Source organism: Hyperolius riggenbachi, chromosome 6 (assembly GCF_040937935.1).
Source record: "Hyperolius riggenbachi isolate aHypRig1 chromosome 6, aHypRig1.pri, whole genome shotgun sequence".
NCBI classification, from domain to species: Eukaryota; Metazoa; Chordata; class Amphibia; order Anura; family Hyperoliidae; genus Hyperolius; species Hyperolius riggenbachi.
In genome coordinates, this window is record NC_090651.1 from 203375210 (window position 1) to 203390497 (window position 15288).

The 15288-nt window shown below is 43.1% G+C and overlaps 1 protein-coding gene across 3 annotated transcripts in view; it reads left to right on the forward strand.

Annotated features, from left to right (window-relative positions):
* Positions 1-15288, forward strand: part of FOXRED1 (FAD dependent oxidoreductase domain containing 1) — a 176671-nt gene that overhangs the window by 28803 nt on the left and 132580 nt on the right. For all 3 annotated transcript variants that reach the window (XM_068240321.1, XM_068240320.1, XM_068240322.1), the window contains one exon: positions 6408-6518. In XM_068240321.1, the coding sequence (XP_068096422.1) occupies positions 6408-6518 (111 nt within the window). The remainder of the gene's footprint in view (positions 1-6407; positions 6519-15288) is intronic.

Here is a 15288-nt window from a genome sequence, read left to right on the forward strand (position 1 = left end):
GCAGGCAGTGGCCATTTTGCCAAGCTAATGCTGACATCAAATCCTCCCCAACTCCCCCCTCCCTTCTCTTGCTCATTGTATATTCATTAGCTGCCCTCCTCCCAGAGTCTTCAGACACTCCCACTGAGGTGTATACTAGGAACTACATTGTCTTATCCTCCAATCGCTGAGTCACCTCAGGGCCTTTTTCCACTAGCCTGCGATTTGCGATTTGATTCTGATCGCAAATCGCAAGGTACATTAAACTAATGGAAACTGCAGCAGCAATTTCCATCAGTGCGATCCGATTGCGATGCGATTTTGGTCAAAGCGCAATCGTCGTCCTGCTGCGTTTTGTATGCGATTGAGCTGTACTATAATGAGTATAGTAGCTCAATCGCAATAGCATGGTGGAAATTGAAAAGCGAATGCAATCGTGATCGCATTTCATAGTGGAAAAGAGCCCTCAGCCTTGCTTGTAAACATAAGTGAGCAGAGGTGTTTCAGATAAGAAAGCTAGGCAGGGAAATAAATGGAAGAGGAGGCATACATTATATATAAAAAGAACTCCCAGCATTCAACTCTTTGGCACTGTTTGGCACTAAGGCCAGTGCTCATAAAGTATGTGATAACTCCAAACCATAACAGCAGAAAACTTTTTGCAAGTTTTGAATGCAGGATTAGCATCTTTATCACTTAATACACTCAGACCAGTTGCTGTTGAAATTTGATTTTTATGGTGACCATACTGCTTTAATAACGTTTCTAGAGTGATCACCATGGTGATGAGGCATGTCGTATTCAGGAAACATTTTACCTCAGGCAAATCTAAAGTTAACTCTTCTGTCTTTAAGTTAACGCTTCAGTCCTTAAAATAACTCCAGAATTCTAAAGTTAATTAACTGCGTGTAGAAATTACAGAGGAGGTAACTTAAATTGAACCTCCGGACTAAAAATCTACTCAGCAGAACTGAAAAGGCTTGGTGTTTCTTAAACAGTTTCACAGCATCAGAACTTTGTTTTTCTTACCAAAGCATCATTTTTAGCTGCATTTTTAGCTAAGCTCCACCCATCAAAGAAAACTGCCCGGGATTTTTTCTCCTGATGCTGTGCAAAGCATGATGGGATTTCCTATGTTGTTGTTCACGTTGCGTAGCAACTGGGAGGAGTGATCAGCACACAGGACAGTTGAAACTGTGTCTCATGCTCCCTGTCACCTCCTTTCAACCAAAAAGATGGCTGCCTTCATGAAATCAAACATTTTCCTGTTCTTTTAAAACAGGGTGGGTAAGAGATTATATTACCTATTTATTTTAATGAACATAACTAGTGTAACTTAATGACAGTATGTTTGTTTAGGCTAAAGTTCGCTTTAAAGAATGAAGAGATAAGATAACTCTCTCTTATGTGGTGGCAAGTTTTCTCTTGCCTTATTATCGCCAGCATGATCTTAGTGAATTGAGGCCTATGTGTCAGAGCAGGTGCAAAGTCTCTACTGCCCATGTGCCGTTTGCTTCTTTTAGCATCTGGGAGCCTCCTTTTCCGAGGAGACCGCAGATGTCATCCGCCCACCCGTGACGTCAACCCGCTGGCCGTTCGGAAGCGCCGGTGGGTTGTTAACCCCCGATCTGCCGCATACAAAGTGTATAATACACTTTGTAATGCATACAAATTGTATTATACAGGCTGCCTCCTGCCCTGGTGGTCCCAGTGATCGTAATGTAATGGGTAAAGGGAGTAATTTTTGAATTCCTTCTTATGCAGTGTAAAAAAAAAAACAATACTGCTGCTCTGTTGCCAGGCACCCCTAGCCCCATTGCTCCAAGCTTCCACACCGCCACTCTTCTTCTGAGTGCCCTTGGCACCTTCACTACCACTCACCGCCGAACCACATGCCAGATGACTCTAGCGCTATAGTATTTAGTGAACCCCGGCAAAGCAGCTTTAAGTCTCCTGCGGGGGCTCCCCATTGGTTTAGCTTATCAGCCAATGCGAACCCCTCCCTTAGAAGGATTTTCATTGATCAGTTGCCTGTTCCAATTAAATTTAGCACCCGGAAGGGTGTTAACAAACTAATTGGGAGACTTTATCGGCCAGCGAGTTCTTAACACCAGGGGCTTGATTCACAAACCTGTGATAACTCTTATCACGGTCGGGCTAGCGTTTTTGCGTGCGCTATAATGCGTGTAACTTTTTTGTGCGTAAACGTGAATTTGCGCACGAAAAACGTTAAGCACGTTATAGCACTAGCGCAACCGTGATAAGGGTTATTATGGCTTTGTGAATCAAGCCCCATATCCTTTCCCACTTTAATGCTGCCAGGAAGTGATGCTTGGTGTCATGGTTTGGGGCTGCATGAGTGCTGCCAGCAATGGGAAGCTGCTGTTCATTGAGGGAACCATGAATGCCAACTAATGTACTGTGACCTACTGAAGCAAAGCATGGTAACATCCTCCCCCCCCCCCCCCCCTTTCAAAAACCTGACCGCAGAACAGTATTCCAACATAATGTCCCCCAAAACATGACCAATGCCTTGCTGAAGAACCTGAGGGTAAAGGTGCTGAACTGGCCAAGCATATCTCCAGCTTTGTCATGGAGGAGTGGAAGATGATTTCAGTGGCAATCTGTGAAACTCTAGTGAACTCCATGCCAAAGAGAGTTGGGCCTCGTTCACATCTGCTGCGCTGAGAAACGTGTGAAAGCGTGTTGTAAAAAACGCATGCACTTGTGCGCGCTTTAGTGTGCATTTCTGTGCGTTGCGATGCGTTTCTTTAAAGCACATTTTGCTTATTGTAGCAGTTGTCAATAAAGCTTTGTTTTTATATTTAAATGTAATTTTTTTCCAATTACGGCGCTTCTATGCAATTGTACGTGCTTCTATGCGCTAAAAAAGCGCACCCATTCACTTGCATTGATGTGCGCTATATAGCTCAATGCACAGAAATGCATGCAACCCTACGTTTTTGTAACGCTGCTCATCGCATAGATGTGAACCAGCTACATTTAATTACAAGGGAAAATCAATACCTTGCTGAATGCACAGGACAGTGCACTGTGAAAAGTGCACAGAAACATTCCTGATGTGAACGAGGCCTTAAGGCAGTGCTGAAAAATGGTGGGCACACAAAATATTGATTCACTTAGGGCCGTGCTCACTTTTGTTGCCAACAGTTTAAAGGGAACCTTAACTGAGAGGGATATGGATGTTTCCTTTTAAACAATACCAGTTGCCTGGCAACCCTGCTGATCTATTTGGCTGCAGTAGTGGCTCAATGACGCACCTTAAACAAGCATGCAGCTAATCCAGTCTGACTTCAGTCAGAGCACCTGATCTGCAGGCTTGGTGAGGGGCTGTGGCTAAAAATATTAGAGACGCAGTATCAGCAGGAGAGCAAGTTAACTGGTATTATTTTGAAGGAAAAATCCATATCCTTCTCAGTTTAGGTTCCCTTTAAAAATGAATGGCTATATTTTGAGTTATTTTGATAGGACAGCAAATTTACAGCTATACAAGCTGTGCATTGATTACTTTGTAAGTGTTATATCCTCAGTGTTGTTCCATGAAAAGGTTTTGTGAAAAAATAATAAATATATATGTATATATATATATATATATATATATATATGTATAATCTATAATATATAATATTACACACAGTGGGATGCGAAAGTTTGGGCAACCTTGTTAATCACAATGATTTTCTTGTATAAATCGTTAGTTGTTACGATAAAAAATGTCAGTTTAACCACTTCCGGATTCTCGGTGCGTATATGTATGCCCCTGAATCCTGAAGTGTATTCCATGGAAACGGCCGCTCGTATGAGCGGCCGTTCCATGTCAGTTCACGGAGGGTGTCTCCGTGAACACCCTGCGAGCCGATCGGCGGCTCGCAGGGTAAATGTAAACACACGGGGAAGATCTTCCCCGGTGTTTACATGTATACGGCGCTGCTGCGCAGCAGCGCCGTAGAGGAGATCGGCGATCCCCGGCCTCTGATTGGCCGGGGATCGCCGGCATCTGATAGGCTAAAGCCTATCCCATCAGGCGCAGGACGGAAATCCGTCCTGCGCCGCTCACAGGGGGAGGGAGAGGGCAGGAAGGGGAAGGAGGCCAGGAAGCGCTGCGGAGGGGGGCTTTGAGAAGCCCCCCGCAAGCGCAAGCAGCCGGCGGCGATCAGACCCCCCCAGCAGGACATCCCCCTAGTGGGGAAAAAAGGGGGGGGGAGTCTGATCGGCCTGGCTGCTATCTGATCGGTGCTGCGGGCTGGAGAGCCCACGCAGCACCGATCAGCAAAACCCATAGCGTGGTACAGAAGTGGTTAATATATCATATAGGAGACACACACATTGTGATATTTGAGGAGTGAAATTAAGTTTATTGGATTTACAGAAACTGTGCAATAACTGTTTAAACAAAATTAGGCAGGTGCATAAATTTGAGGACCACAAAAAAAGAAATGAAATCAATATTTAGTAGATCCTCCTTTTGCAGTAATTACAGCCTCTAAACATGTCCTGTAGGTTCCAATGAGAGTCTGGATTCTGCTTGAAGGTATTTTGGACCATTCCTCCTCTTGTTTCCCCCCATTCCCTTTAGATTGTAAGCTTGCAAGGGCAGGGCTCTCTCCCCTTTTGTGTCTTAGAAATCATTATACATTTTATTCATCATGTTACTTTTATCACTGTCATTACCAATTCTGTATTTTGTATTCTGTATGTTGTATCATTCTTTTGTATTTTGTCACTAATTATGTGTCTTGTAAATTAGTGTACACCATTGTCTGTATTATATACCCCATGTTTGTTTCTTTCTTTGTACAGCGCCACGGAATATGTTGGAGCTTTATAAATCAATAATAATTCCTCTTTACAAAACATCTCCAGTTAATTCAGGTTTGATGGCTTCCGAGCATGGACAGCTCCCTTTAACTCACACCACAGATTTTCAATTATATTCAGGTCTGGGGACTGAGATGGCCATTACAGAATATTGTACTTGTTCCTCTGAATGAATGCCTTAGTGGATTTTGAGCAGTGTTTAGGGTCGTTGTCTTGTTGAAAGATCCAGCACAGCTTCTGCTTTGTCACTGATTCCTGGACATTGGTCTGCAGAATCTGCTGATACTGAGTGGAATCCATGTGTCCCTCAACTGTGACAAGATTCCCAGTCCCTGCACTGGCCGCACAGCATGATAGAACCACCATATTTAACTGTAAGTAGCAGGTGTTTTTCTTGGATTGCTGTGTTGTTTTCCCTCCATGCATAATGCCCATTGTTATAGGGAGGGTTCAGGGACTATAAAAAAAAATCCACATCCACTTACCTGGGGCTTCCTCCCGCCTGTGGCAGGCAGGAGGTGCCCTCGGCACCGCTCCGCAGGCTCCCGATGGTCTCCGGTGGCGCACCTGACCAGGCCGGCGGCCAGGTCGGGCTTCTTCTGCGCTCCAATCTGCGTCTCACTGGTGCGCGCTGACGTCATCGGACGTCCTCCGGGCTGTACTGCGCAGGCTCAGAACTACTGCCTGCCACGGACTGGAGTAAGCCCCAGGTAAGTGGATGGGGATTTTTATTTTTTTTTATAGTCCGTGAACCTTCCCTTTATGCCGAAATAACTACGTTTTAGTTTCATCAGTCCACAGCACCTTATTCCAAAATGAAGCTGGCTTCCTCAAGCGACTCTGTGCTGTGGTTGGAGAAAGGCATCCTCTGCATCACTCTCATATACAGCATCTCCTTGTGTAAAGTGCGCAGAATGGTTGAACGATGCTCAGTGACACCACCTGCAACAAGATTATGTTGTAGGTCTTTGGTGCTGGTCTGTGGGTTGACTCTAACTGTTCTCACCATTTGTCGCTTCTGTTTATCTGAGATTTTTCTTGGTCTGCCACTTCAAGCCTTAACTTGAACTGAGCCTGTGTTCCTAACTGTGGAAACAGCAGAAATCTCTGAGACAGGTTTCTGTATCCTTGCTCTAAACCATGATGGCGAACAATCTTTGTCTTCAGGTCATTTGAGAGGGGAGAGAAACTTACAATTGACCCCCTTAAATACTCTTCCTCATAATTGGATTCACATGTGTATGTAGGTCGGGGTCACTGAGCTTACCAAGCCAATTTGAGTTCCAATAATTAGTTCTAAAGGTTATGGAATCAATAAAATGACACATTTTATTTAAACCATTATTTTGCACTTTCTGTAAATGCAATAAACGTCATTTCACTACCCAAATATCACTGTGTGTCTCTCCTATATGATATATTTAACTGACATTTTTTATCGTAACAAACAACGATTTATACAGGAAAATCTTGACATTAGCAAGGTTGCCCAAGCTTTCGCATCCCACTGTATTTTATTTGTGGGGCCAGTAGAGAAACCATGCACTTTTACAGCGCGTGTGACTCTTCTTCTTTTTCTTCTTCTTCAGTACTCTCGAGCCTCCACGGTTTTGTCGGCAGGTGGCATCCGGCAGCAATTCTCTCGTCCTGAGAACATTCAGATGTCACTGTTTGGTGCTCACTTCCTGCGCAACATTAATGTAAGTCCTTCACCCTTGAAATAGTTTTCTTCAAACTGAAATGTGAGGAACATGCTTCTTACAATTCTGTTGTGCAAAATTGATCATAAACACGTTAGTACCACATGTCCTTGACTACATGGAAAGTCACAGAGTTTTCTGCTACCTTCTGTTTTAAGAAAGCAAAAAAATGTTAAAGAGACACTGAAGCGGAAACAAATTATGATATAATGAATTGGTTGTGTAGTACGGCTAGTTACTAGAACACTAGTAGCAAAGAAAGTATTCTCATTTTTTTTTCAGTTATATTGTTTTTGTTTTTTTGTATAACATTGCATCATTCTCTAATATTTGCAGTTTACACACTACTCAGCATTCTAAATAATTTTACAGAGCAGGCTAGGGAACATTTGAACTGTTCTCTGCAGAAAAACAAACAATACAGTGCCAAACACTTGAGATAATAAGCTTCAGAAGACAGAGCTCTCTGCAACTTTGAAAGTCCTGGAGCTCAATGGCTCTTTTGTATAGATAACTGGAGTTTCCTAACTCTTCCTGTACTGGAAACAATATTAGACTGATGGCTCTGCTCCTGATGTTATATTTCTTAGTTATACTACAAATAGAAATCATATCATAATTTTTTTTTTCAATTCAGTGTCTATTTAAGCTTTGCTTTTTGATAAAGGGCTGTTTGGTCTTTATTAGCCCTTTACACCTTCCAGGTATTCTTTAGTACTGGACCAAGCCGCATTCCATGGTGCCAAATCAATCCATATTTTGCACTGATGAGGACCACAAAGTCAGAAACAGGCTGTATGCATGTTAGATTGATGTGGCTCTGTGAAATGTATTAGCTACAGACTCACTATACACTAGCACTTCTGGATTTGCAGTCTTGTTTTCAGCGGCATAAAGGGCCCGTTCGCAATAGAGCGATTAGCAGGTGGCGCTTCTTAAAGGACTAGTGCAATATTAGCCCTATGTAATCTCACTGCCGCGATTGGCACCGATTGCAGGTGATTTGCAATTAGCACAAAACACGTAGCCTGCAACATTTTCCCATGATCGTGATATAGTTCTTAACAAAGTACTGATCCCGATTGCTCAATGAATGGGAATTTGTACAATATTACCACGATAATCGCGGTAAAATCGCCCTCGCAAAACGCTAGCGTTCAAGTGTGAATGGGCCCAAAGAGGTGATCTGCGTATTTAGGAGTGATGCTTCGTGGGAAACTACATTTGCTCACTTCATTGGTAATTTTTGGACCTGGATATAGCCATTATTGTAATGTTGTGATTGATATTAACGAATGAACTCACCATTCAGGGTTAATGCGCCTGGTAAAATGGGATTTAAGAAATACCAAGAGTAGACTATCAGTTATTTTACTGAAATTCTAATATCCCTGATAGAATATTAGTAATAATACCGATATTCAACGATCCCCCACTGTAACCTAATTCTCACACTAATCCTCCTCTCTGTACACTCAACCTCCTCCACCTAGCACTTCTGCTACATATGCCTTAAGGTGCGTACACACGCACTACAGCAGCCAACGACTGGTCCGTCGGCACGTCCCGCTGGGCGGGTTTTCAGCAGACTGTAGTGCGTGTGTACGCACTGTCAGTGGACTGATAAAGGCTGTTCCTGAAAGATCTGCCCGGCAGATGGTATCCAACTTTTTTTTTTTTCAGGCTTTAGGTTTACTTTAACGTGTACTTATAAATGTGAGTGTATTCAGAGTTGTTTTTACAACTACCGTATATTAAATCTGTCAATGGAATCATATGAAGAATTGGTGCTGCCCTATTTTTGTAATTTCAACATTATGAGCCTTTATTCCATGTTTACAGTTTGAAGCGCTTCACATTTTGCCTCCTCTGAAAAAGAGGAGTTTGTTTTGCTAAGGGTGGTGAATGTCACAGCTATTTTTGGCTAACTATTTATGGCCTCGATTCATAAAGCATTACCTCATGCGGTAATGCTGAAAACAGCAGACTTTACCGACCACTTAGCAAAATGTCAATTCATAAAGGCTGTTACCGCATGAAAAGCTGACATTACCGACCAGGGAGCTAAATTACCGACTTGGCTGCAGTTACCGACAACACATGTCAGTAAATTGTCAGCAAATGTCAATTCATAAAGCCTTCAACAAGCGGTAAGCCTGGCGGTAGTTACCGACACCTCTGGTGAGGTCTTAACACGTTACCGACAGCTCTGACAGCTCTGATTAATGCAAAGTGCAGAGAGCCGATGTCTGTTTGATTCATCTGTGGAGAGAGCCAGAGAGCCCTCTGCGTGAATCATTTCAGCAGGCAGGAAAAGACTGTGTGATTCATCTGTCTGAGTCATCAGTGGGAGAGCCAGAGAGAGCCGTCTGTGTGATTCATTTCTGCAGGGCAAAGAGGGAATCGGGACACTGCTCTACTCTACCGCTCAATGGGCTGCGGTAATTTACCGACCTCCAAGGGCAGCTGGGGAAATCTTTATGAATTAGCACACAGACCGGGAAAATACTGAGTGCGGTATTTTCCCGACAAGATTTTGTTTATCGCACTGCTGTTTATGAATCGAGGCCTATGTCTCTAGGTATGCTAACTGGCAGCAGCATATTGCACATAACTCTTATTTCCCTTATACCCCTTATACTGTATAATAAATGGCTGCATGTCCCCAGTGCTATGCTTTCTGAGAGGTTGAGTTCGGTGTTGCAGCTGTATCTTCTTGACTAAATACAGCATAGTGCTTCTATTGGAATTCTTAGCAAAACTCCTTAAAAGCTGCCTAAATTCAGAAAACTTCTAACAATAAAAACAGAACATTTTTTTAAAAATAAATCCTGCTCATTGCCTTTTATTTACTGTTGCATAAGAACCCTAGAAAATAAGTGTTATAACAAGTGAAATGCAAAATCCAGATCTATATGAAAGTCACCATGTAATGTTTTATTTGACGAAAAAATGCATTTGAACTGAACGTCTTTGTGTTCTAGAAAAGTGTTTATGAATGACAGTTGCCCTAATGCAATTCACTATTTTAATTAGTTTATCACAAGAGATGTTTTAGACTTGACTCACACTGAAACACAAAACTGATATTTTTTTTAGACCCAAATCACAAAGGATCACACTTGTCAATCCACAACGTAACCACAATGCTAAAATCTGACCTGCATGATATTCCGGACAGCTGGTGCATTTTACACAGAAGCCTGTGGTTTTAACACATCTGCTTCAGGCTTAAACCGGACCACAACCCACCATATGAGCAAACACTGCACTCTCTGTTTCAGTTGGTTGTTGATCTGATATCGTGTGAACCAAACCTACAGGCCACACACCAATAGTGTTGGAGTGGGAGTTAGGAAAGCTGAGGAAATCCCTGTGTTATCACTGCCAATAGAAACCTGCAGCAAGTCTTCACTGTGAGCAGCAGCACCTGATTAGTGCTGCTTGGCCAGCAAGTGGATTTCCTCAGCTTTTCCAGCTCCCAGTCCGACACTGCACACCAACAATTAAAAGATCCAATTTTTCACCAATTGAATAATTTACGATCAGTTGTCCCAAACAATCGAGAGTTTTTCTTTGTTTGCGATTGATAAATCCAATCGAATTTCCCGTTTTTTGGAAGATTGAACATGTTGCAAATTTTAGACCAACTTTATCAAGAATTGTGTGGTGTGTGATGGATTATCAAATACTTTGGGGAACAATTGAACATAGGTGTGTGGTACATTGCTCAGATTTTTGAATTGTTTCAATCAAAAAAATTGATTGCTATTCTTGCATAGAACAGATATTTTAAACATTGGCCTCGATTCATTAGGCATTCCCGCATGCGGAAATGCTGAAAACGGCTCACTTTATTGACCACATAGCAAAATCTGTATTCATAAAGGCTTTTTCCGCTTGAAAAGCCGACATTCGCGAGCAGAGTGATAAATCACCGTCTTGCGCGGTGATTATCTTAACAAAAGTAACAAATGTCAATTCATAAAGATTAGAGGAAGCGGTATGCAGATGGGGATTACCGCTACCTCTGATGTGGCGAGAAGCGTGCGGAATACATTGCAGTGAATGGGACAGACCTCCCAAGCAGCAGCAGAGAGAACACCGCACGGAGGGACTCGGCCAGCTTCTTCTGTTTCCACATGCCTACCGATAGCCTAACGCTAGCCTACAGCGGAATATCTCTGCACTCCTATCACAACTAGAAACATTTTTATGAATGACCACCCAGAAGGCTGAAATACCGACAGCGGTGTTTCCCCGCTCGAATTTACCTTACCGACAGCACTTTTATGAATCGAGGCCATTGTATGGTTTTGTGGCCGCCTTAAAGTTGGCCACACACCATACCTTTTTTTAATTCAAGAATTGCATTCAGTTTTTCTGATTTTTACATTTCAAAAATCTGACTAATGTACCACACACAAGTTAAATTTTTCTTCAGTTATGATAAAATAGTAAAACTACATCTACATACCGTATTTTCCACACCATAAGATGCACTTTTTCTCCCCCAAATGGGGGGGGGTAAAGTCAGAGCGTCTTATAGTCCGAATACTACTTTTCAGCCGGCACCAGGTGTCCCAGGTTTCCCCTCACATGCACATATAGAGGTGGCCTGCTGCTCTACTTACTGTTTGCTGAACCATATATAAATGTAAGTAGAACTAAGGATTGGCAAAAGTGGTCGCTCTATGGCCCGCCCGAAAAGGTATCGCGGCCACTCAGTATCTCAGCATCAAACATCTCTATTGTGATCTGAAAAGCTGTGCGCTGATTGGCTGCCGCGGTGGATGACTCGTGCCTCAGCCAATCAGACTCGGAACATATTACAGGCCAGCTATCAATAGCGGCGAATATGTGTGTGTCACAATTATGGGTTAGCAGATAAATACATGGATTATAACTCGCTACCAGACCTGAGCAGGCAGTTTACAAACCGCTATTATTGTCAGTCCTGCAGGCAAACACGGTCATATATAAAGCGCAGCTTCCCAGTATTTCGATTGTTTTTCCCCCTCCCGCTTACTGGATGTGCACGCTGTAGCCTTTCATTGCAACTAGCAGGCACCTGCGCAGGCTCAGAGAAGGCTGCGCTATCAGAGAGGAGACCCCAGCTGTCACGGTGCCTGCTAATTGCACTGAAAGGCTGCCTGCTCAGGTCTGGCAGCGAGTTATAATCCATGTATTTATCTGCAGACCCACAATTGTGACACACACATATTCGCCGCTATTGATAGCCGGCCTTTAATATGTTCCGAGTCTGATTGTGTTACGATCGCTTCTGCAGCGTTTACTGCTGGCTGCAGTGGTATTGCAACCCAAGCAGTTCTGATGTCATTACATGCATTTGCTTGCATAGTTTGATTTGCACTTAAACTAGTTGCTGATTCCATCTGCAGTCGCTCTGAAGTTAATGACAGTTTAATATGCTTTTGTGTAAACAAACATTGTCTGCTGCAATGGAGTGGCAATCCCTTTCCTGCAGGCTGCATATCATTGTCTGCCTTTTCCTGCTGTCAGCCTGTGATTAATTACCATTCACTTGTGTGGGAATCTGCAGGTCTGCTCCCATTGGATGACCTCAGTATAAAGAACTGCTTCCTGCAATGTTCCATGGGCTACCATAGTCTCAGATTCTGTCTGTTACTCTGCTCGTGCCCCACCTCGTTCCTAGTCCGTGTGGACTGCGCTGACTCCTGCGAAGGGGTCAGCGAGTCCTCCTAGTTCTGCTCTTGTTCTAGAAGTTGTTACTCTGCTTGTCTTGTGTCATATATTGGTTCATCGCCAATATATACGCATACTTGCATGTTTTATTTTCCTGGTATTCGTGTTACGTTGATACATCAGTGTCGCTGATATATACGTACACGAACTGTTTATATCCTGTGTTCAGTTAGTCAGTTTTCCAGCACGTTTTGGTAGTTTGCGCGTATCGTGATCACCCGTGCTGAGTTAGTATCCTGCTCCTGGTTCTGTTTGTAGATTGCGTTCATCTCTGCGAAGAGATAGCGAATCCTTCTGAGTCCTGTTCCCTGTATTGCTCCAGTCCTAGTCAGTGTTCCTGCTTATGTCATATATCGGTTCATTGCCGATATATACATATGTTAGTCAGACGTTACAAATAGTTTCATTGATAGCTGTAATTGTAATACGCTAGGAAAACATACTTATTGTATATTTGTCTGTGTTACGTTCATCTATCTTGATCCTCCTATTTCCTGACTATCCTGTCCTGTCTTTGTGAGGCACGCCATCGCTGCAACGCATTGGCTGCCTCATTCCAATCTGTCTTGTTGTGGACGCTTGCTGTCACTAAGTAGTGGCTAGTTAAGCAAGCGTTCATTCTGTCAACCTGTCCTGATCTCCTCAGTCCTGGTTTATGCGCTCAGCGCTACTTTGCGCTGAGACGTTATCACGAAAGTATTGTTTGTGGCTGTTCGGACCTGCACCGGCTCTGTGCACCACAATCTCCTATTGGAGTCAGTCCTCTCCTCCACTAAACTGGGGATATCCTGATACCTTGTGCTGGTGCGTGTACCTCCTTCACGTCAGCTTATGTGTTGCATGCTGACTGTGGAGAATACACCTCCAAGCCTAACAGATTGGCTGAGGCATGAGTCATCCACCGCGGCAGCCAATCAGCGCACAGCTTTTCAGATCACCATAGAGATGTTTGACGCTGAGACACTGAGTGGCCGCGATACCTTTTCCGGCGGGCTGTAGTGCAATCCCCAGCGATCAACAAGAAGTCCTCAGCCAATCATTGCCAGCAGATCTCTCTGGGACTGCACTGTCATCAGGGCCACGAACTGCCGGGGAAAGACAGGAAGCTACAAGCTGTAACTCGCAGTATCTGCACCACCATCAACACCATTTCTCAGGAGGACAGTCACAGGTCAGAAAGCTGACCACATGGGGAGCAAAGTAAAAGAGACCTGGAGATGAGGAGATGGCAGCATCGCATCGGCACAGCTGGAGGGGATCTGGGGTGCTGGTATGTATGGTTTGTTTGTTGGGAAGGGGATACCGGGGTGTGCGTTATATGAGGAATTGTGTGGAGGAGGGGGTAATGTCATATGTAGGGGTCTGAATCAGAGTGTGTGGCAGAGGGGGGGTGCTGCATAGGAGAGAGATCAGAAAGTTACTGAAGGAGTGAATGTCCAAAGGTTTAAATGGTTAGGTTTGATACAGTATTTCTTTGTATCGCAATACGGAACTACCATGTGGCTATTCTAAGCATCGCCCATTGTTTAGTTATGCACGCATAGCAAGCAGGGAACCAACATTAATTCGCACCGATTTATTAGCGCGAGTAACAGGAAGTTGCTTGCGCTATTTCCTTTAATAAATCAACCCCAAAGTATGTGCTAAATCGTGACTGCCACCAACAAACTGACATGTGCATGACAACATCAGATCACTAGACTAATATGGCTGTGCAGGACAGAGAACTAATGTCAAAACAGAAAGCTAGATGCATATATTAGGTGACTGACTACATTGAATTATTTTAGCTATTTGAAACAATACAACACTTTGAGGCCATTACAATTATAGCGAAAATGGCCACAATTCAGAAGTTTATCTCCTGTGTTTAATAATGTTTCTGAGCGGTTTCTACTGTTGTCACCATGGCGATAGGTCATTTAGTATTCACTAAGCAATTTACCTCATGCAGTTCTAAAGTTCATGCAGTTGTAAATTGTGTCTTTAAAAGCTTGAACACACTTCTGACTAAAGTCGGCTGAGGCAGCTGATTACTTCCTCAGATGATAATCAGGTGTGTGTTGATAATCGGGTGTTAAGCATGTTAATTCACAGAGAGGAATGCAAGTGATAACAACTCCGAAGTGCGTGTGAGGAATTATAACCTGGCCTGAGCTGTCATTAAAGCGAGAACAGCAACTGGTCTGAGTGTATTAAGTGATAAAGATGCTAATCCTGCATTCAAAACTTTCAAAACGTTTCCTGCTGTTATAATTTGTAGTTATCACATACTTAACGAGCACTGGTCCTTTAGTAGTCCGTGCCAAACAGTTGCATGCTGGGGGTTCTTTTTATCTATAATATATTCCTCCTCTTCCATTCATTTCCCTGCCTTGCTGCTTATCTGAAACACTATCCTCTGCTCACTTCTGTTTACAAGCAAGGTTGAGGTGACTCAGCCATTGGAGGTGAAAAGAAAAAAAAGTAAAGGGCAGAAATGACATCAGGATTTAGCCTAAACTGTGGGCAAAAGACATGGTACCCACCAGAACAGAATTCTCTTCATTTACTATATAAAATTCACTGAAATCAAAACATGAACAGTACAATACATGTGTTATGTAAGTAGATCAAGTATTTATCTACTTATAAAATGGTTTGCAAAAGTATTCGGCCCTCTTGAAGTTTTCCACATTTTGTCATATTACTGCCACAAACATGAATCAATTTTATTGGAATTCCAGACCAATACAAAGTGGTGTACACGTGGCAAGTGGAACGAAAATCATACATGATTCCAAACATTTTTTACAAATAAATAACTGCAAAGTGGGGTGTGCATAATTATTCAGCCCCCTTTGGTCTGAGTGCAGTCAATTGCCCATAGACATTGCCTGATGAGTTCTAATTACTAAATAGAGTACACCTGTGTGTAATCTAATGTCAGTACAAATACAGCTGCTCTGTGAAGGCCTCAGAGGTTGTCTAGAGAATATTGGGAGCAACAACACTATGAAGTCCAAAGAACACACCAGACAGGTCAGGGATAAAGTTATTGATA